At 41.6% G+C, this 20,907-nt stretch overlaps 3 protein-coding genes across 6 annotated transcripts in view; 1 reads left to right on the forward strand and 2 right to left on the reverse strand.

The window, feature by feature from the left end:
• Nucleotides 1-65: 65 nt before the first annotated feature.
• On the reverse strand, nt 66-9,092 carry atg13 (ATG13 autophagy related 13 homolog (S. cerevisiae)). 3 transcript variants are annotated; one of them, XM_005750507.2, is made up of 18 exons: nt 8,907-9,092; nt 7,817-7,897; nt 7,464-7,544; nt 7,239-7,358; nt 7,011-7,057; nt 5,882-6,022; nt 5,740-5,780; nt 4,663-4,759; nt 4,447-4,554; nt 4,039-4,132; nt 3,749-3,847; nt 3,313-3,396; nt 2,442-2,542; nt 2,162-2,303; nt 2,001-2,078; nt 1,769-1,876; nt 1,496-1,624; nt 66-1,381 (listed from the first exon to the last, which is right to left on the reverse strand). In XM_005750507.2, the coding sequence occupies exons 2-18, from the start codon at nt 7,883-7,885 to the stop codon at nt 1,304-1,306; spliced, it is 1,617 nt and encodes a 538-aa protein (XP_005750564.1). In that variant the 5' UTR covers nt 7,886-7,897; nt 8,907-9,092; the 3' UTR covers nt 66-1,303. The 3 variants fall into 3 exon arrangements, with proteins under 3 accessions (XP_005750564.1, XP_005750565.1, XP_005750566.1); XM_005750508.1 differs by lacking the exon at nt 8,907-9,092 and adding an exon at nt 8,817-8,832; XM_005750509.2 differs by lacking the exon at nt 3,749-3,847.
• A 178-nt stretch (nt 9,093-9,270) lies between these two features.
• Nucleotides 9,271-12,577, forward strand: harbi1 (harbinger transposase derived 1). The gene is made up of 7 exons (XM_005750510.1): nt 9,271-9,334; nt 9,838-10,003; nt 10,082-10,284; nt 10,432-10,519; nt 10,641-10,848; nt 10,930-11,105; nt 11,547-12,577. The coding sequence occupies exons 2-7, from the start codon at nt 9,839-9,841 to the stop codon at nt 11,745-11,747; spliced, it is 1,041 nt and encodes a 346-aa protein (XP_005750567.1). The 5' UTR covers nt 9,271-9,334; nt 9,838; the 3' UTR covers nt 11,748-12,577.
• Nucleotides 12,578-14,576: 1,999 nt separating this feature from the next.
• creb3l1 (cAMP responsive element binding protein 3-like 1) overlaps nt 14,577-20,907 on the reverse strand; it is a 36,045-nt gene continuing 29,714 nt past the window's right edge. For both annotated transcript variants that reach the window (XM_005750512.1, XM_005750511.1), the window contains 5 exons: nt 18,891-18,959; nt 16,911-17,013; nt 16,174-16,339; nt 15,022-15,190; nt 14,577-14,933 (listed from right to left, as the gene is read on the reverse strand). In XM_005750512.1, coding sequence (XP_005750569.1) covers nt 14,897-14,933; nt 15,022-15,190; nt 16,174-16,339; nt 16,911-17,013; nt 18,891-18,959 — 544 coding nt within the window. In that variant the 3' untranslated portion in view covers nt 14,577-14,896. The remainder of the gene's footprint in view (nt 14,934-15,021; nt 15,191-16,173; nt 16,340-16,910; nt 17,014-18,890; nt 18,960-20,907) is intronic.

The following is a 20,907-nucleotide window of genomic DNA, read 5'->3' on the forward strand; positions in this document are numbered from 1 at the left end:
ATGAATTATTGGGTAATTCTGGATCCTGGTAGAACATCCCAGCCACTGAAGACACGAGTCACAGGTTTTCCATGTAGTTTGTACAGAGCTTTATTGGGACATCTACACCAAAAGAAAAGTTTAAAGCTTTCAACCAAACTGAAAAGTCATGGATGTTACCCTCTGAAGACAACTGGAAATGTTTCCCTCTTTTAATCAAAAAAAGATCAAAATAAACATAAGCATGTCGAAGAGCGCACGGTAAACACCAGGCTACTGGAAAGCTCAAACTAACATCCTGCAATAAAATCCAGTATCCACGCAGGTTATGTTGACTTCTTGATTAAACTGGGGCTGGTTAAACCTCATGGTCATTTTCAAGGCTGCGATTTAAGATTGTGGTAAATTTTATTGAACTGGGGGGTCATTATTCCCCTTGATTCACAATTACCAACCTTCGAAATGATCGTTAAGTTTCAACAAAAACCAACGTGTTATCGCAGGGGTGGGATGTTGTATTAGTTTCAGCTAGGAGGACGTGGTTTAACTGGCAACTGAGTGTTGTTGCAAAGCAAACTGAAGCGTGGAAATGTTTTCTGTACAGCAGTTAATTCACTTTACATTCCACAGGGGACGTTTGCAAATGCTGAAGTTGGCAGTTTAAATCCCCAGACCAGCTGGGAAAACCTGCTGAGGGACATTGAAGCGAGCGCCGCCTTCGCTGTAAAGCCGAGCACAGAAATCCTCTTGCAAGGCCATGTGCAACTTTATTTGTCCAGACTGGCTTTAAAGAGAAAACTCATAATGTGAAACGTACTCATTCGACTTGTAGATCCGTCAGCTTCAGCTCAGATATGATCAGCAAGGTGATTTTAGTGTTCGGCGGTGAGCTACAGATCTCAAGAATGCAGGGTAGCCTGTCCTCGGATGTGGGTGGTTGTCTGAAGTGACTGAAAACGCCACGATCATCCGATTTGATTAAGCACTGAAGATGAGAGCCGATTTACGCCACAGAGAAAATGAAGACCTTTGAGTTGGATCAACCCTACCGGACCACAAAGGGGTGTGTGTGTCAGTGTCACAGGAGATAACATAGTATTTACAGTGAAGATGTACAAGCTGTTAAGTGTGCTTGACAGGAAGGAGAGGGAAATTTCACATTGAAACACGGTGATTAAGTCAGAGTAATTTTCACAGGACAAACAACCAGAGGAGCCTCCAGTCTGCTTCTCCCTTTCATTCATTTTTCAGTGTCCATTTCTTTGTCTTTGTCTCCTCAGGAAGTCCTTCTCTACTTTCAGCCTTCGCCCCCCTCACTCCTCGCCTACTGAAGCATGTCCACGAAGGCGTCGAACTCGTCTATGTTTTTCTCATAGACGCGCAGCTTCTCCGGCAGCGAGTCCTGCGGAGGGAGAACGCAAACTCACGTGACTACTGAGATTCATTTCCGTGCTGTCAATTCTGTAGGCGCCAAAAGCTTCGCCGTCAACACAATTGCAAATAAGAAGGTATTTACCAGGTCGTCGGCCATCGATTGGGAACTGATGTGAAGTGAGAGACTGGCCAGTTGTGGAGGATTCTGAAACTCTCTGTAGAAGGTGCCCAGATCCATCGGCAGCAAGTCGTCTTTAGAGAAGGCCGGACGCTAGGTAGACGGGAAGAGAAACCACTTCAGCTTCATAATAAAACACCTGGAATCTTGTTTTGATTTAAATTGGACTTTTTTTTTTTGTTTGAACCCAGCTGTGCACTGTTTTTTTTTCCCCTAATAAAAAAAATAACTACATACAAAATCAACCATGACGAAGTCGTCCTGCTGCCCTGACCCCTCTGAGCCCTGAGAATGAAGGCTGCCCTGCAGGGGAGACGGGCAGGGAGGAGAATCTGGAGGGTGAACCTGAACACAAACGCACACGCACAGCAGAAAAGGTGTCAGCCTTAAAGTGAACCTCAACTGTACTTGTTGTGCAAGACAAGACATTTGGGAGCATTATTTTTGTCCACCATAACACTGAAGTTACCATAGGATCATTCTCCTCCGAGTCCAGGCCTCGAGGAGCAAACGCCGCAAATGGCAGGTCCAGACTGGCTGCTGTTATCTACATAGATACACACAGAGCAGGGTTCAGTGTGGTGGGTGAGAAACTAAAATCGGTGTAAAAAGCAGCTTAAGATGACGTACCTGTGTGCTGGGTTTATTAACAAAGGCTCCGACCTTCCTTGTGAACGCATTGAGCGACTCCACAGGGTCCGAGGGAGAAACGCTCCTCCGCCCTTCTTCTTTGCGTCTTTCTCCGCTCTGCGACAAGCCGTCGTCATCGCCACTGACAGGAGAGAGAGGGACAAGACAGGAAGTTTAAATTTCAAAATGATTTAACGGAACTACGGACCAACACTGGAGTTCAGGGAATAAAAATAGGTTACAGTTTTCACTGGTTAATGCAAAGCCAGCGGACAATCACCTGCTGCTCGGTGTGTTGGGGGCATGCTCTACTGTCAGATGAACATCTGCTCCATGAGGAGGCATCAACAGAGCCCCGCCTTCCTTCCCAGCATGCAAGACCTAGAGAAGAAGCAATGGCAGGGTTATGAGAGAATCTTGATGGACATTGTTTAGTTATTTAAGAAGCTAATTAGGAAATAAGAATGTTAATCAGTAAATAGAAGAAATCATAACTGCAGTCCTTCATTAGGCTTTCTGGAAAACAGAATATCAAACTATGAGAATAAACCACCATAACATCATTATTTATAACAGTCAGAAGTCTTTGCTTCACTGATCGCATCGTCCTCATCATAAGTGGGACGTTTTATGCATTCCTGCAATCACCTCAGAAATGGAGTTCCACAGGGTTTGATTCTTAGTCCACTGTCGTTTCTTTCTAGTCAGTGTTTCAGTGTCAGTTTTCTTTTTATGTGGAACTAATTTTATGAACTTATTAACACTTTAATCATAGTTTTAAAATGTTGCGGTGATAGCCTTGCAGCAAGAAGGTCCTCTTACTATGACCTACAAATATGAAGTTGGAAGATTCTTGTTCAACAGCTGGCTCAAAAATTAAAAATAAAACACAGCTTTTTGTGTAAAAAGTATGCCTGACCTCTTCCATCACAAACTACTGAGCTGAGAGCTTTGATGTCTTTCCACGGCTGCCTCGGCTCTTAAACCTTTATTTTCTGACACTTCTTCAGATCATTGTAGCCGCTGGTGATTCTTGTTTAATTGAGTTCTGCCGTTTCTGTCTTCCTATTGTGTTCTTGTGAAGAGAAAAATAAACTAAAATCTGGGCATAAAACATAATTAACTGCTGATGGTGTGAATGGCGTTATCACCTGGTTTGGATTGGAAGCAGGGTGACAAAACTCTGCAGCTCCTGCTAGAGCCGTCGGCTGGTAGGATAACCTGGAGGCGTACAGCTGAACAGGAAGAGACACAAGAGGAACGATTAAGCATGGAGGAGTTCAGGTTTATCATATACTGTGTGACTTTTAAGGGACATGCTGAGCTGTCACAATGATAGATTTACTGAGGTGGTGCCATGTGATGTGGATGATCAAACATGTCTAGTGATCAGCAGCAAACTGAAGCTGTGCACTGAACAAAGTAGTGGAAATTTAAACAGAAGATGGAAAGAACAGGATTAGATGAACACACGCCCAAAAGCAAATGTTAAGTCTGAGAAAACAGATCTGTTCAGTGCAGAATCAGGATGTGTCTCACAAAAACACAAAGAGTCACACTCCCTCCCAATGGTCAGTATAGACTCACAGTGTGAGTGACAAGTCCAGGAGCCAATGGGAGCTGCAGACTATCCAGCGGGAGGGGCTTGGGCAGTTTAGAGGGAGACGGGCTCAGCGTACACACACACTGAGCCAAAGCAGGCGCGCGCGCACACACACACACACACACACAGATAGAACGCACAACAAGACAACAGGAAAAAAAAGACAAGGAGAGAAAAAGAGAAAGCGAAATGAAAAACAGGAGTGAAAATGGAGAGAAGAATACACAGGTTAAAGAAAGAGATGACGACGAGGGGCGAGGGAGCGTACGCTAACCTGAGAGGGAGGGGAGGTGGAGAAGGAGGTGGCGCAGACCTCCTGTGAGTCCTGAACGCCTGTAAACTGCCCTCCGTCCTCTTCATCGGGAGCCCTGCACACACAGAGATATTTGTAGTTGAAGTTCTGAGCCGATGGCAGACATATATACATTTGTTTCTTTTACTGAAAGATAACAGAAAGCCTGAGGTCAAATGACACAGAGTGGTATTAGATTAAGACACTGTATGTTTTCCTTCTGATACACCGATTCGACTCTCATGGAGATAAAGGACAGGGAGATAAAGTGTGACCTCAGAATGATGGATTGCATCACCTTAAATCTGACTACTCAACTTCTGCACTTGGAGGTCATTTAAACTTCTCTGCAGTTGTGGGAGACAAAACCAGACTGAGTGGCGAAGCTACCTGTAGTTGCAGGGATGGCCCATGTTTGCCGGACGCTGGCTGCTGCAGGGAGGATCCACAAAGTGATCCACGATGATCCCCATGATGGGAGCCGACCTTTCAAATTGCCTGAAGAGGAGGACGGTTAAACTGCTCATAAGATGCGTTTCCCATTGGAATAAATATACAAGAACCTTCTCTGAAGAACAGCTGTTGTGGCTTTGATTTGTTGGTTACCTGTTAGACATGAATGCCAGATTGGTGCGGTAGGCGCACGAAAGCGTGATTGTACCGATAGGGGTGCCAACAACTCCAACGCGCACCGTTTGGAAACCTTAAAAACAAGCACAACATAAGCAAATATAAACCAGCCCTATAGTGTGAAAGTACTTAATGCAATACAGTAGTGATGAAAGCTTACTTTTGAAAAAATGTTTACAGTACAAGCAAATCAAACTGCTGTGTCAAACTGGAGCAGAAAACATGAAGAGATGTGTGTTGTTCAGTGTTTCTGTATTGATTTAACAAATGTCAGTCATGGAGCCGAGTTGGTCCTGATTTAGACTTCTGTGGTACACCATTGCAGAGCCCACATCGCAACCTATGTGACTGGCTGATGTCGTTGCAGACTTTTATGCTTGTGCGGGTGCATTACGTGTTAATTACCACGAGTCCTTATGTTGACGCTGTGACTATTGTTCCTTATATATCTCTGGAAGTGCACGTCAGTTTTCATCATAGATTTCCCAGTGAAGCATAAATTGGTGATTCTTCAGTTGGAAAACACTGCGACATATGGCACAACCACAAACACCTCTGAACAACAGAAAGTACAACATAACCTGGCGCACACCTCCCTAGAAATTTAACTACATGTCAGGTTGTCGGTCATCCAGGTCATAGTAATCTAAGGAGCTTGGAAAGAAAAGCGACTGGACTTGAAGTTTCTTGAAGACATTTCAACCTCTCATCCGAGAAGCTTCTTCAGTTCTAAGAGCAAACGGTGGCGAGTCCCAGGTATTGAAGCCCTAATGTTGTTGTCCCTTAAAAGGATCGCTGACCCACTATTGATCATGTGCCTCATCACATGAGTCTGAAAAAGGGTCATTACATGTCAGGTTGCAGTCTACAACTACTGTGAATGGCCTGTTTAGCACCATCAACTCCTCCGGGGCATTTACAGCTACTTTGGCAACGCAGTTTTGAATTTATCAGAGAAAGAACAGAAATCATTGTCTCAATATAAGGAATATTTAACAGTCGTAGGCTCTACAAAGCTTTTTCACAGAAGCTTAAATCAGGTCTTAAACTTACCTTCTCCTAATCCACTCAGCTGGACCTCCCCGAAGTAGATCCTAGACAGAAGAAGCAACACGCAGTTTAGAAGAATGGACTGAAAACAGCACAAAGATAAAAAGGAGTGAGATGATGCATTCTGGAAGTGAGGACAAATCACCTGTAGAGTATGACATAGTCGTGTCCCTGCTTTCTGGACAGTTTATAAGCAGGCGTGACTCTGGTGATGGCCAGCAGAGACTTCAACAGGACAGACAGACGGTTATAGACTGCATATGACACCTTGATTTCCTTATCGCACCTGCAGCAGACAGAAAACACGGTGATGTGTTACAATACAGCAGCTTAAGGGGATTTTAAAAATATCTCTGTAAGGCAGCTCGTTTTCGTGTTTCCAGGTCTGCTTCTCGCCGACTACCTTTCTTTGATATCCCTCTCTAAATTTATCTTGTATGAATAAAGCAGTGTGGTGCTTGGGGAATGGAGACCATTACTGATCATTTTGACTGTACTTTCAAAAGCACAGGTGCACAGAGTAATACCAAAATTAAAACAGTGTTTTGTACAGTGCTGGTGGACCTGACAGGGTGCCGACAGGCTCACTTTACCACCTACAGAAACAAAATAGTTCAGACACAGTTTTCAAACGGAAACACTTCAGCAGTTAGGTCAAATTATCATTCGACTCTTCTAGTTTTAAAAGAAGTCTGATTTAAAGAGGTTTAAGAGAAGCTAATGCCACTCGTCACTGACCCACTTTACTGATGTGTTTATGGGCTCAATCCCTGACTTCACATCTCACTGAATACAGCAAGACACTCATTTATTTTAAATTACGGTTCTCATTAGAGAAAAAAAGAGCCATAGACCAGAGTACACTTACAGAGAACTCCCTTCTCATTTACAAGTTCCTACAATGAAATAAGCTTCAAGACACCAAGAAAGTGAGGGTCAAAATTCTCAGCTTGAGGCTTGAGGATAGGACGTCATTGTCCATTAAAGTGGGTGATGTCCAATATACAAATTATTTTACTCAAACTGCTGGTTATTACTGTATTTCTGAGCTTCTTCATGACTTGGATGCTCACAAAGCTCTACGTTTAGTACGGGTGTCTGACAGCTAAGTTTTGGCAGAGAGAATCAGTAACAGTACTGATTCAGATACTATAGTTAAAAGATTTGTGGTCCTGCTGGCTGATACTGTGCAAACATGGAGAAGCAAAATCAGCAACCCTGAACCACATGGCCTACAGAAGACTTTTACTAAAGCAAAAACAAAATTCACTCACTTTTCATTCATCTCCAGGCACCAAGTCTCTAACTCCATCGAGTCCCCCTGAAGGAAGACAAAGCAAAGAAAAACTAACGAACACAGTTACATTAAAGAGGCTGCATATTTAGTTAATGATGTGGTCTGGCTGGTGTTGCAAATGTGTAAAACAATGATAAATCCCAAAGCCCAGTTTTTACAAAACAAGAAAACAGGATGCAGGTTTTTTGTTTGGTTTTTTTTTTACCTCTGATGTCTTCAGAGAGATCTCAACACACATGGAGCGCCCGATGCCTGGAAGCTGGCCAGCCAGTGCCTTTTTGGCTTCATGGGTAACCTCTGGGATGTCTTTGATGGCCAAATTAAACTAGAAGGAATATTAACCTGAATATCCATAATCCATGCCATGAAAAGATCCACAGTTAACTTGAAAGCCAAACAATCATGACAGAGAATGACTACGTTGTTTTACCCAGTCAGATCCAGTAGGCGACGATGACGAGCGAGTGCAGATCTTCTCTCCCAGCCTGGCTTGGACTATCACCTGGACAGTCTACAGATACAGAAACAGGCTGCTCAAACAATGAGCTGGTTTTACAGAAACAATCCATAGAAAATTGATGACAAGCCTGTCCAAAATATAACAGGCACTTTTATGAAAGAGACATATGTTGGAAAAGATTATTTTAATTCCAGTGCTTTGAGCCACACTAATAAAAACCTGGCTTTCCATTGTTTATTTATTTATTCACTTCTGAAGCCTCAAATGTCCATTTAGAAACCTGCAATTACAGATGTATAGAAAAAGTTATGTTAGTGTCTCACCTTAAGTGCAAAGAACTTAATAAACTTGTCTAAGTCCTTTTGATCCTGGGGCTTCAGGTCACTCTCCATATTGTTACAACCCTGCAAGATAGATGATCAATAGAAACTTATTGAGGAAACAAGGGAAATTATTGTGTTATAACACAATAAAAATAATACAGCCTACAACAAATAAGGAGGATAGTTACAGTAAAAGTGTAAAAGCACAGTGAGGGCCCTAAACTGTGGGAGTGCAAAACCTTTACATGTAAAACAATGATAAACACAAAGAAAGTAAAAGATAAGACTGAAATTGCACAAGTAGTGCAAATTCCATTAACAAATAAAATAATTAATAAGTAATATGTGCACTATAAATCTAAGAAACAGCTGCAAGAAGGTAAAATACAAAAATACACCTTCTTACAGCTTTTTAAAACAGATTTATTGTGTATACATTCAACCAAACAAGAGTGAGAAACAAAACGTAAACTATTCATGTACATACATGTGCATGCGCAATTACATGTGTTTAAGTAAAAGTGACTGAAAAACCTAAACACTGGGGAAAACAACCCCCATTATCTCCCCATTGTCCACGTGTTGGGGGGTTTTCACTTTCCCATTTCAGGACTAGTTCCTAAGAAAATATCTCAATTACTTTAACAAAATAAGCATTTTTCACCACACTGGCAACAGTTTAGCGTTTTTAACTGAAAAACGTGGACAATATAGTAATAAATAAAAGGAAAACTTTATCACCGTGGTCTTAGCCCTCCAAACAACAGTGGACTACAAAAAAATAATAATAAAAGCAGGCTAGCAGGTTAGGCCTCCACGTTGAAATTGTCCAAATTATAGTTAGAGGTCATGTTAGAAAACAAAAAAAGCCTGACAGCCTTATTACTCTTTACACAACAACCGATGGTAAATTCAAATTCTACAGTACCGTCTTTTTTTGGACAACTACGAAAGGTTTAAGGTTCGCAAAGCCGAATCTGTGAAGCATGAGGATACTGACCCACGGAGCAGCTGCCGTTAGCCTGCAGCTAACACTAGCTGCCCAGCTCAATAACGTACTTTAGCTTGATCGCGAAACAACAGTACTTACATTAGCTGTGACCTTAACAACGGAGCTTCAATAAAATGCAAGCCAGTTTAATGCAAGCGAGACCCAGAGCTGTGTCACACAGACATTTTATACGCCCATTTGAGATGTACACAACGTCAGCAGCTGCTGTGCCACTTTTCTGTTTATCTTCTCCATGTCGACGTGTTTGTGTAGCGGCGTGTTCACCGCGGCGTTTTCGTTAAAATACAAAACTGCTACATTTAGAGTAAAAAAAACAAGTTTTTGACAAAATAATCAGGAAGTATTTTTACGCGATTTGAAAAAAAATTATAACCACACTGAACTTATATCTAAAACATAAACGCCAGTCTGTGTGGCGAATCTGCGAATTCAGAGCCGCAGGTTAACGTTAGCTATTTCAATGACTTGTTTTTTGGGCCCATAAATGCTTTATTTTTTATCTGAAGGTAAGAGTATTGTCCTTAATCGTGCAAAAATTATTTATCAGTGCTTTCAATTCGATTTGCAACTGTCCCACTACTACATGACAGCAAAGTTGTCATCTCAAGTGAGCAAAGAAAAAAAATAATAATAATAAACGCAAGCTAGGGTAGCACGTTAGCACGCTGGCTTGACTTGGCTCACATGTACTGGAGCTATCCCTAAAGCTAATGATGGCTTGCTGATAATAACGTTTAAAACATCAGGACATTCCCCCTAGTATTAAACTCTCGGTATTTAATGGGTTCTTGTATACAAAGAACGTGAACGCGGTTTTCCTTATTAGCGAAAATATAATATCAGCAAAATAGCACATTAATAATTGTAGCAATGTTTAGTGGAATAATATATGCTGCAGATTAATCTGTATGTAAAATTCCTCCCAGGTTTGAGGAAATAAGGCTATACCAAGTATTTAAATTGAGTTGCACTTATTAGCAATTAAAAGGAAACGTTTTCTTATCCTCAGCATGGCCATCCCTATAGCCATCTTGGACTGTGATCTACTCCTGCATGGTCGAGGCCACAAGACCCTTGACCGCTTTGACCTGGACTCAGTCTCAGACAGTTTCCTCATCACGCAATTTGGCTTCCCCAGAGACTTTATCTTGTATCTGGTGGAATTACTCAGAGAGGTTTGTGGGCCTTCATGTCAGAGATCAGTTTAACTTTGTCTTTATGAAATATGCAAACACTACTCTGTTGTGTTCCAGGGTCTATGCAGGCGAACCCAGCGCTCCAGAGCCATCAGTCCTGAGGTCCAGGTGCTGGCCGCACTGGGTTTCTACACATCAGGTTCATTCCAGACATCTATGGGGGATACGATCGGTATAAGCCAGGCGTCAATGTCGAGATGTGTGTCCAATGTGACGAGAGCCCTGGTGGAGAAAGCACCTCAGTTCATCACGTTCAACAGGTACGATGATGTTATGCCACTTGATGTCAGGCAGGAATGACAAAAAAATTTGAAACTGTAACTTTGTGTTCCCAGAAACTTGTTTTTACTTCAAAAGAAGTAAAAGAAAATCTCACTTGAATAATAATAATGATGTTTTCCAAACAGAGATTTATCCACTGTAGAGCAGTCCTTCCGGGAGTTTCAGAGGGTCGCAGGATTTCCTGGAGTCCTGGGGGTGCTGGACTGTGTTCAGGTTCATTATATGACATTGTGTAATTAGTGTGTGTGTGTGTTTATGTGCATGCACGTTCATGCACTCATTTGTTTTTACAGGGGTAACCTAATCATCTCTCTTACTTTAATTTAATTTCCAGGTGGCCATCAAAGCACCAAACAGCGAAGACTCCTCATACGTGAATAAGAAGGGCTTTCACTCTGTGGCCTGTCAGCTGGTTTGTGATCCCCGGGGACTGTTACTTAGCGCAGAAACGCACTGGGCAGGTGGACTCCAAGACACTGTTGTTCTAGAAAGATCTGCTCTTTACAAACAGCTGCAGGACACAGAGCAGGGCTGGCTGCTGGGTGAGCTCTGGACTTTTTATTCCTTATTAGAAGTTAGCTTGTGGCGTTGGAGTCAGAGGTTATAAGTTTTCCGATTTTCAGGTGACAGCCGTTACCCTTTGAGGAAATGGCTGATGACGCCAGTTGACTGCCCAGAATCCCCTGCAGAGTTTCGATACAATCTGGCCCACGCGGCTACACGTGAGATCGTGGATCGAACGTTCAGAGCCATCCAAACCAGATTCAGATGTTTAGATGGCACCAAAGGATACTTACAGGTATGGCAAATGTGTCACAGCCAATAATCAGGCCCAAACATATTAGTAGAAATAAACCATGAGACATTTTTAACCTCCAAACAGTGTATTTATTTGTTCACGCTCTGCCCAGCAGAGTGCCCTCTGGTGGACAAACTAAAAAGCTGAAGGATGTTTCTCCAGTGTCCTCTTTATTTTTTTTATTTATCAGATGTCATAAAAGCCAATACTGATAGATCGGCAAATAGGTGATATCTGCTGATAACATCTGACAATCTGCTGAGTTCACGGTATTAGAATGATACACCATCAGTACCAGAGTCAAACAGGCCACGGTCATAACCGAAAATGAGACCTTTACCTTATTTGTGAGTGAAATATAGCAATGCATCTGGCGTAGTATTGCCAGTAATGAGTTGGTTTTTGCATCTGTAACCGCTACCCCTCCTCTCCTGTTTACAGTACTCTCCAGAGAGGAGTTCATCCATCCTGCTGGCCTGCTGCGTTCTCCACAACGCCTCCTTGCAGTCTGGATTAGACGCCTGGACTCTGGAAAGAACAGAGCCTCTCGAGCAGCCAAAGAGCCTCAACCAGAGACCCGAGGACCGTGACAGCCAGGCAGAGGATCTTCGAAGGCAGCTCATATTCAAACACTTCAGCTGAAGCTGTGGGGGTTAAACGGGACGAAGACTGAGACCAGTGCAAAGCTCAATATCACAAGAAACACATTTAAAGCAAGAACGTCCACCGACACGCTGTTGCTGATGCAGTTTTTTAATATTTTGCTGGATTCTACTCTACTGACTATACTAAGATAACATAGATATATTTATGTATGGAGAAACATGCAAGACGCTATACAACAAACCAAGGCGACATATCCATACACATTTCAAATAAGTGAACTCCCTGGAAATGCTTGATTATTCCCTCAGGACATTCAAATAGATTCCAAATCTTCATGGAGTGGTTGGAATAATCAAGCACCTCCTGGTGTTTGACAACTATTCAAACTGTGCAGCTGCTTCGTCATCCAGGTTTCTTTACAAGTTGAAAAAAAAAATCACCCACCCCATTATTTATTTTTTTAAATCCCACCCCTCTAATTTTCTTTTCCCCATTAGATTCCACAGGTTAAGATCTTGGACTATGTCACAATACAAAAACAAGACCCTTATTTACAACAACTGCACATTAAGTTGTCTTTTTTTTTTATGTACATCGGTGCATTAAGACTCACGGGTGAAAATGACAGGCTGCAGTCACATGATTTTCTTCTTTTTTTCTTTTTTTTGGAGCATGTGCGGCATGACGGAACAGTCACAACGTGAAACAGATACAGACGACGTGAGTAAGAAAAGGAGAAAATCTGTGGTAGCGAAATTTCTGGCGCTTAAAATTGATTTTGAAGTGGCAGAACGTTCTTAAAGGATTTAAATAATGGATAAGGCTTTTATTTTGAAGGAATACCGGTCATTAAGGGTGTTTTTTCCCCCACTGTTTCTTGAACCTTGTCAAAAAGTGGGTTTTTTTTGGTCAGTTTTCAATCAAGTTATGTAATTAACAAAACTAGTGGTGTTTTACTGCCTGGAATGTATTAGTCATTTAAATGGCTTCATCAATATATACAAACTTTCTACAAACAGGAATAAATACAACATACACTGCTGTCGCATGACCACATTTTTATATCAGGATTGCTATACTTTTTGTGTTGTTTATTCAAAGTTTGCTTTTTACATTTAATTACCAAAAAAAAAAAAAATTATATATACATATATGTATAGAAATTAAACTTTTTTCCCAAATATTTTGTTTTCTTATATTCTGGAGATTATTTTTGGTCAAATTACTGCGAGGAACCCTCAGAGATTTTCATGCGACAGCAGTGGAACATAAACACTGTATTACAGTTAAAAGACAGAAACAGATCATGTCAAAGCTTTACACCTGATGAATCAGCATGTAAAACATTACATCATCCTAAATGCCAAAACACAACGTAGCACTATTTCCTTGTTTCCTTTTTTTTGTGCATAAAATAAATATGCTCTTTTTTTGATGCTCAGAATATATTATAAGTTGTATTTTTATGCTTTTTTTTTTAATGTTATTTTTAAAAAAAATGGAGACAATAAGATAAAGTAACTTTTTTTTGATGCATAAATTAAATATGCTCTTTTTTTAATGCTGCAAATATATTACATATACATTTTATAATTTCATAAAAATACTTTTGTCATGTTTCCCCAACCTCTTTATGATCCCTCGGTATGAAAATATGATCTCTCTCCCAAAAGAAACAGAGCAGAATTTTGGTCAGAGCTGGAAAAAATTATTCAATTATTCAAATGTCAGATGCAGATGTAAAAAAGCTGAAGCGTAATGGAAAATTTTTTTTTTCTTAAAGCCAGATAAAAGATCCACACCCTGTGTTGATTGCGCTAAGCGAAACTTTTTTTGGATCTGTAAGAGAGATCTTTGTCAAACAAGTTGCGACTGTTGTGATCTCAAATGTGTAAAGGAATGTGAAATAAAAAGGTTTCACCCAGATTTAAAAAAAGATGATTCATCCATTTTCTGCAACAGAATAAACAAATCGTTTAGTTCGAGGAACATTTTCAGGCCTGTGTTTCCATGTGGGATTTTAGGTGTAAGGCCAAGTTGGTCATATTCAACTGAGCGAAGTGGAAGGCACTTTCAGAATGGCACGGCTTCCAAAAGCATATGTTGATGCCTAGTTGGTGTTGGTGCTTACACATGCTGTTATCTATTTCACACTTGGCTTAAAAGTGTTTCCTGTTACAAATGTTCCTATTAGGTCAACTGCTCTGCTCCACTCTGTGTGTACAGGAGGGGCTTTCACGTATACGGGGAAACAGAGAGCAGAGGAGAGATGACCTAAAAACACAACAGAGGCTCATACTGCGGAAAAAATACACATTGATGACATATTAAGCAGATGCAGCCCTTCGTGCTTTGTTCACCAACCTAATGTGGCACATCAGGAGCATCTTGGAATAAAAGTACAAGAACTACATGATAAAAACTAGAATCCCACAGTGGACGTCAACTTTTCACTGTTTTTAAATGCATTTCTTTCAGCCACATTCCCATAATTCTTTCTGTTTGCTCTTGCAAAAAGACCGCGTTGCTTTGCTCTGAACAGGAACGCTACACTTCATTTGTTTTGGGGAGGAATTAAATATATTTCTGGAAACGGGAAACAACTGTTTTAGATGGTCATCTTTAGGGCTGTCTAACAAAGTAACACAAAAGGTCTTTACCGTGATCACAGCATAAGTGGCTCATATATGCCTTTCATTTTGGCAGCTGTGGCTATTTTGTGCTCATGGCCTGTTTAAGCCAATCAAATCTATAAGCTCTGACTGCAGGTTCTTTAAAGTTTAGTAAGGCGACTGTGTTTTTAATGTTTTGTGAGTTATAAACTATTTTTTAATGACTAAAGATAAAAAAAGATTAGTTGAGTATTTAAAATGATGCAAGATTCTTTTTTGTGCATAACAATGGAGATTCCAGCACGAAGGTCTGTTTAAAATCGAGAACGTTCAAGTACAACAGAGTCTGTCAAAGCAGAGAAGTGACGCTGTACATAAAGGCATGGTAACAGAGGTGCAGGATGGGAGCCGTAATCTAAGCTCACTAGAGGAGATGATGATAATGGATTTTCTAACAAACTAACAGAAAACGTTTTTTGGTCCAGCTGGATGTTGATTTCAGCAACCTGGAGCATTGGGGTCCTTTGGAGGGATTCAGGGCTGAGAAGTTAGATGAGGAGAGGCTGAGCTGTGTCAGAAAAACTCAGAGTCTCCATCTGGTTTTGTTTCTCTGAGGAGAGGAGAAAGGCAGAGACGGCTGGTTAATGTTTGACAAGTGGCGTGTAAATATTGCAGCATACAGTGGAGTTTGTTTGTACCTCCGCTCTATCTTGGACCCGCTTGTCTGGTTGCTGTGGCCGTCAGCTGTGTATCGGCTGATCTGGTTGTGGGAGTGGCCTTCTGACTGTAGCCTCTCTCCTTCTGATGTCGCTAAACTCTCCTCCAGTGGAGCCTCTTCGTTGTAGAAGAGCAGGCTGCGGGAGCGGACTACGACACAGAAACATGCACCGTTCACTGGACATCCCTCGTGAGCCATCGTTGCTTTTAATTATGTGAAACCAAAAGCTTTTTGTACATATTTCAAAATATCTCCCATTTCGAACAACATCCCAGTTACATTTTTTAGTTCTTTCTCATAGTAAGGGTCAGGGCCTGACTATAAGACCCTGACCCATCAGAAATGATCATATATAAACTTTCCAACAACTGTGAAACAAAGGAAATTCTATGCTGAGTTTAAAGTCAACTGGATGAGCTTTTCTCATATTTTTTGCTAAAAGCTGATTCCTATTGGTTGACTGCTCGGTTCTGTGTTTGGTGGGAGGGGCTTACACACGTGTGGCGAAACAGGGAGCAGAGGAGAAAATCTAATATGACCACAACTCTTAACACTGAATTGAAAACACTCCAGATACAGAATTCTTGTGACTCCAGTTTTGTTTTTAATTATTAACTTATGTGTTTTCCACTTTTAATTATTTGTATGGGGAACATATAACTGTGCCTTTCTCTCCCTGGACAGTTGCAGAGGAGTCTGGTCAATTTTAGGGGGTTAGAGCTTATTAAACCTCACCGCTCAGAGGATGGTTGCTGGCAGAAGGAAGTTGCACTTAACTTGATGACAGCCTAACTTCTGGTTTCAGTAGGGCTTTCCCAGGAGTGAGTTGTTAAAGGAAGTGAATTTATAGGGAAGTGCAAAACAGCTCGGAAGGAAAATCAAAACCTGTATCCACTTTCCAAATGGGCTTTCATTTTGAAGAAAATTGTAACAGTATATATGAGAAGATGGAGAAAATTATATTTCTAAAATGTGATGGCGCTCTTTGCTCTGTCTAATAACTGTAAATGCATTGAATGCATTAGACTGGAGCTACAAAAGGAAACTTCAGCAAAGGATAGACACCTTTTGATGATGACAAATCTGCCATAAACACTAAGATGCTAAATACTGAACATATTTCTAGACCTACCCTGACTGGTGGTGTAGAGGTCCGCCGATGGAGAAGAATGAGAAGAGGGGGAGGACTGAGAAGAAGCGGGGGAGGAGGGCAAAGAGGAGGTGTGACTGACCAGGGAGAGGGGAGAAATGCAGGGAGAGAAGGAGCCCAACACCAAGACAAAACACAGGGCCATCATCTGCGGAGAGAGGGGAACATAACACTCGTGTTAATAATAATCACCAGAGCGCTCAGACTGTGATGCTCGTGATGTATTGGGCTCATGCAGACACTTCAAACTTATTGAATTCTGAATTTCAGTGCATATTCCAAATTAAGAAAAGAAAAAAGAACCAAAAAACATTTTTTTTAAACTTCTTAGACGGCAAAAGGAAAAAGGAGGAAAAATGGATCCATTCAACAGAGACTGATGGAAAAGAGGAGATGCATGTGATATACTCGCTCCATCATCAATATGAGTTTGCTTGATATGAGTAATATGACCACTACAGTTGTGCTTAGCATACATATAGTGATAGGAGCCAATCATTATCATTGACCGCTTTAAGATGATTTAGCCAAACGAGAATGCATCTTCTAAACTTCAAATGGGAGGCAGGTAGGCTAACATCATAGAGACATATTAATTGTAATATTTATACAGTTATAATAAATCTAAATGCTGTCCAAAAGCAAATAAAATCACCTCAATTACAACAAAAATATTAACATAAATGTGTGTGAACAGCAACAGCGGCAGTAGTATTTACCATGAGGCATGTTCCTGTCTGAGTTGAGGCCATTTTACACGAACGGGGGATGACCTTCCCTGAAATCAGCGACTGAAGCTTCTGGAGCTGCTGTAGGAGAGACCTGGAGACAGGAACAGAGGCAGGGATTAAAGAACAAGAAGGGCAGTAGTCATTATTTAGTGGTACAGAGAAGACTTTGACTCTCACAGGTTGTGGCCTCAGAGCGTTTGGGAATTTCAGTCTCTATAATATGTATATGGCTGCACCCACAACGTGCATGCATGGCTTCGATCTCCACCCAACCCACAACAAAGGTCTCACACACACAAACTCAGACGTATAGTTTGTTTCAGCCGAAAGATGCACGGCTCTCATTATCGGGTTTATTCTACATCAAAGAGAACTCTAACCACCTGATTTACTTTTGTTTTCCGTGTCCAACAAAACAAGCAGAGAGCAAAGCTAAGCTGAATAGAGTGCATGAATAAAACCACTAGAAAACAGCACATTAGTGGGATCTGGGGAGCAGGGCTCTGATGGTATGAGCTGTCTGTGGCTGTGAGGACACACTCTGACCACTAAGTGGAGACAGAGATCAAGTTTCTGACACACAAACACACACGCGCGCCAATGCAAACCAGAAAGTCAGTTAAACGTTTAAAAAGTCAGACGCTTAGTCATCTGTTGCTGCTTTTATAGTTTCGAATTTCCATGCTGAAATCGGTGACAGGCCCCAGAATAGAGCAGGGAAACGCGACCTGTCAGCTGTAGTAAACTCGTGTAGGAATGATGCTGACCTGCATCACTCGCACGAGTCTTTGATGTAAAACCACAGCTTAAGTTATTGCAGCTTAAAATACACGGCAGTGAGCGAGTAAACGTGTGTGAAAAAAGCAACAAGGACAATGGAAACGATTGTCAGGTAATTAAAATTCAGTGCTGGAAGCTAAGCTAAACGAAACATATCCTAAACGTTTGTCTGATGTGGATATGCAGACGCTAATCCAAATCCAACCCCGAGTGTGAGTTACACAACTAACAAACCGGTAGTCCTAACCAAGTCCTGCGTGGATCCGACTAGACGGAAAGAAAACAGCACAGGGGAACAAAATGACCACTAATAACTGCATCTGGGACACTTTTAGGAACTGGGAGCTTAAATTTAGTGCGTTTGTTTAAAGCCTTTTTTTAAACTCACATTTACTCTTATGAGAGTGAACGGGGCTGCGTGCTGACTCACGTTTCCCAGTTTGCGCCAATTCATTGTTCCTCCCTGCAGTGGTTTAACATATTCATCGGTGTGCATGTGTGTGTGTGTGTGGCTGGAAGGGAGGGGGCTGCCTTCCATGATGAAAGCTGCTGTTAACTCGCCACTTTAATGACAGGCTGAGTGTGCCACAGTCAGACAGACAGACAGACTCTCCTACCCCCTCCTCCTCAGCCATCCAACCCTCCACACCCACCCACCCTTCTAACCACCCACTCCAGGATAATAGCAGATTGGTTTCATATTGTTATAATAACAGAGGAGACAGCGGCACCTCGGTGAGTCTACGCTTTGCTTATAGAGCACAGATAAATTTCACTTCAGACCCCTTTAATTCTCTCACGCTGCATAGATATTAAAATCCCGTAAAGGTTTTACCCACAGAGCGCGTGTGAATGTGTGTGTGTGTGTGTGTGTGTGTGTGTGTGTGCATACGCTTGTGTATAAGCTACAGTCCTGTTTGTAGTTTTGCATCTTCATTCTCTCTGGGTGAAAAATGAGAACCATCTTCGTAAGGCCTTCTGCAGCTCGTCCGGCTCTCAGTTTACCAGGCTGCATTCTTTGCACACTTGCTGCTCTCAGTGATCGCAATCCAAACATCATTACATGAATGGTGGGTTTGTATTACTGGTGTGTGGAGCCAGCATAAAACAGCTTCAGTCTGTTCAAAGCTGGAAGATAAAGTAAAGTATGCTGGCACACGTGTGCGTGCATGTGAGTGAAAACCTCACCTGTTGGCTGTCTCCAGGTGTTCTACTTTTCTCCACAGGTCGCTGTTTTCTGACGTGTAATTCTCCACCCTGATACACACACAGTCAGAGATACACACATTGTTTTTATTGTCTTATCCCTGCACATGTTGCTCTAATGAAAAACAGCGTTATCCCCAAAGGCTGGAGTATCATGAACGGTACATTTTGACCACTAATCCACAACATTTTGACCGGTAATTATCTGTTATTGTTGAGGAGGCACAAAAACTAAAATCTTCTGCCAAGTGAAAAACTTCTTTTTCTTCTCTAGACCGCTCCCTTTCAGGTCAGCTGCTTCCATTTAACCCTATCCCGACACACCAACCCCCCTGCATGTCCTTCTACACTACATCCATGGATCCTAAAAGGTTAATTGTGTTCACCTGGACATAGTGTGTTCACTGGGAGAAATGTTTTGTCACTCATCCAAGTGACGTCTTCAGTCTCAGCTGACTGAAGGTTTCTGCAACCTTATAAACAGTACATGCACAATGAGTGAAACTAGCTCCACTGGAGGACAATGGAAGATGCAACCATGAATCTTCTATGTGGGTTTCCTCTTTTCCTCCTGCCTGGCATCTCTATCTTCAATATACTTTGAGCAATATAGCCACTATCCTGCCTCTGCTTATCCAGACCATCTCAGCTTGGCCTCTGTAGGTGGTTGAAGGTTGTAGTAGGAAGAGTGACTGTGGATCATCAAGTGACAAACTTCATAGCTGACAAATGAAGGCAATGCACAAGTGCCAAAAGCTGCAGTTCCCCTACTAGCCATGGCTGTTGAGCTCCTGAGCTTCCCTTCATTGCTCATTTTAGTGACTGAACTCTTGGTAATCTGATAAATTTGGCTCTCCATCCTTGGATCCAAATATGCCCCAATTAAAGCAATGGGCAGTCATCTTTTAGGTACAGTCTGTAGCTACGACATGATTTAACCTAGCCTAATCAGCTAACCTGACTTAAAAGGAGGTGAACAGCCGATTGCTGATTCATACCAGCTCTTCTAAGTTACTGCGCTAACAGCTGGATCTTTGAAAAAACTACATGATGCGAAACATGAAGGTCCTAATTCAGAACTATGAGGTCAATAAGTTTATCGTAACTGACAAAGCCTCTCAAATTCATTTAACCAGCTCATCATTTCACAAGAAAAGAATCCTTTGCTCTGCTCAGATGTACTTTAACCACTCCGTGGGTCCCAGTAATGTCAAAACCATTTTTTTTTACTTTGCACAGTGTCAAACTAGCATCTTTGAGAACACAAATCTGTTACAAAGTTTAAGAAAAATGCCTCACTTGCAAGAGTTTCTCCCTACCCCGTTTTCCTCCTCTGTCTGTCTTCTACTAATCCTACTGATCTCCATTATCAGGGTAACGTCTCGCTAATCTCTCGCTTCCTTTAATCCTCCCGATGTCCCGCTGTGTGTTGCTTGGAATATAACTCATTCATGCACACTCCTTTGAGGAAAGCATCCCGCTGTTTTCTTTTTTAAAGGTTCGTCCAATAACCCCCTCCTCATGTCCGAAAAAAAAAAATAGAAGGAGATGGATTTCTTTTTTTATGCACGTCCTCTTATGTCTCTGCTGCTTTGGTTGCTTTGATTCAGTTAAAAGAGGCTGCACTCTGACACACCTCTCTCCCCTCGCTCTAATGGGATTAATGGGGCATTTTGTATACCTGTACAAATCTTTGTTGGCACTTGTATTTGTCGCAGTGGAAGCTGTGTAAAAGAAAACCCATATTTTCAACTCTATTTCACTGCCACTGTCAGGTAAGTCAGTGAATCTGGCCCATGTGTTAAGCAGGTTATTGGAGTCCTGCCATAGCAAGGAATGGCTGGAATAATGGAAAGTAGAGAGGAGAGAAAAGCAGTCTCTGTTAAGTTTTGCTGTTCTTCAGTGAATCACAGTGGAGGAGACGAGTGCTGAAGAAATGCTTTGTGCGTTTTGCTTTTTTTAAATTCTCTATCAGACACAAAGATATCTATATATATAT

The sequence above is a fragment of the Pundamilia nyererei genome, unplaced genomic scaffold, assembly GCF_000239375.1.
Source record: "Pundamilia nyererei isolate P.nyererei 1_Seehausen unplaced genomic scaffold, PunNye1.0 scaffold00276, whole genome shotgun sequence".
In the NCBI taxonomy this organism is placed as follows: domain Eukaryota; kingdom Metazoa; phylum Chordata; class Actinopteri; order Cichliformes; family Cichlidae; genus Pundamilia; species Pundamilia nyererei.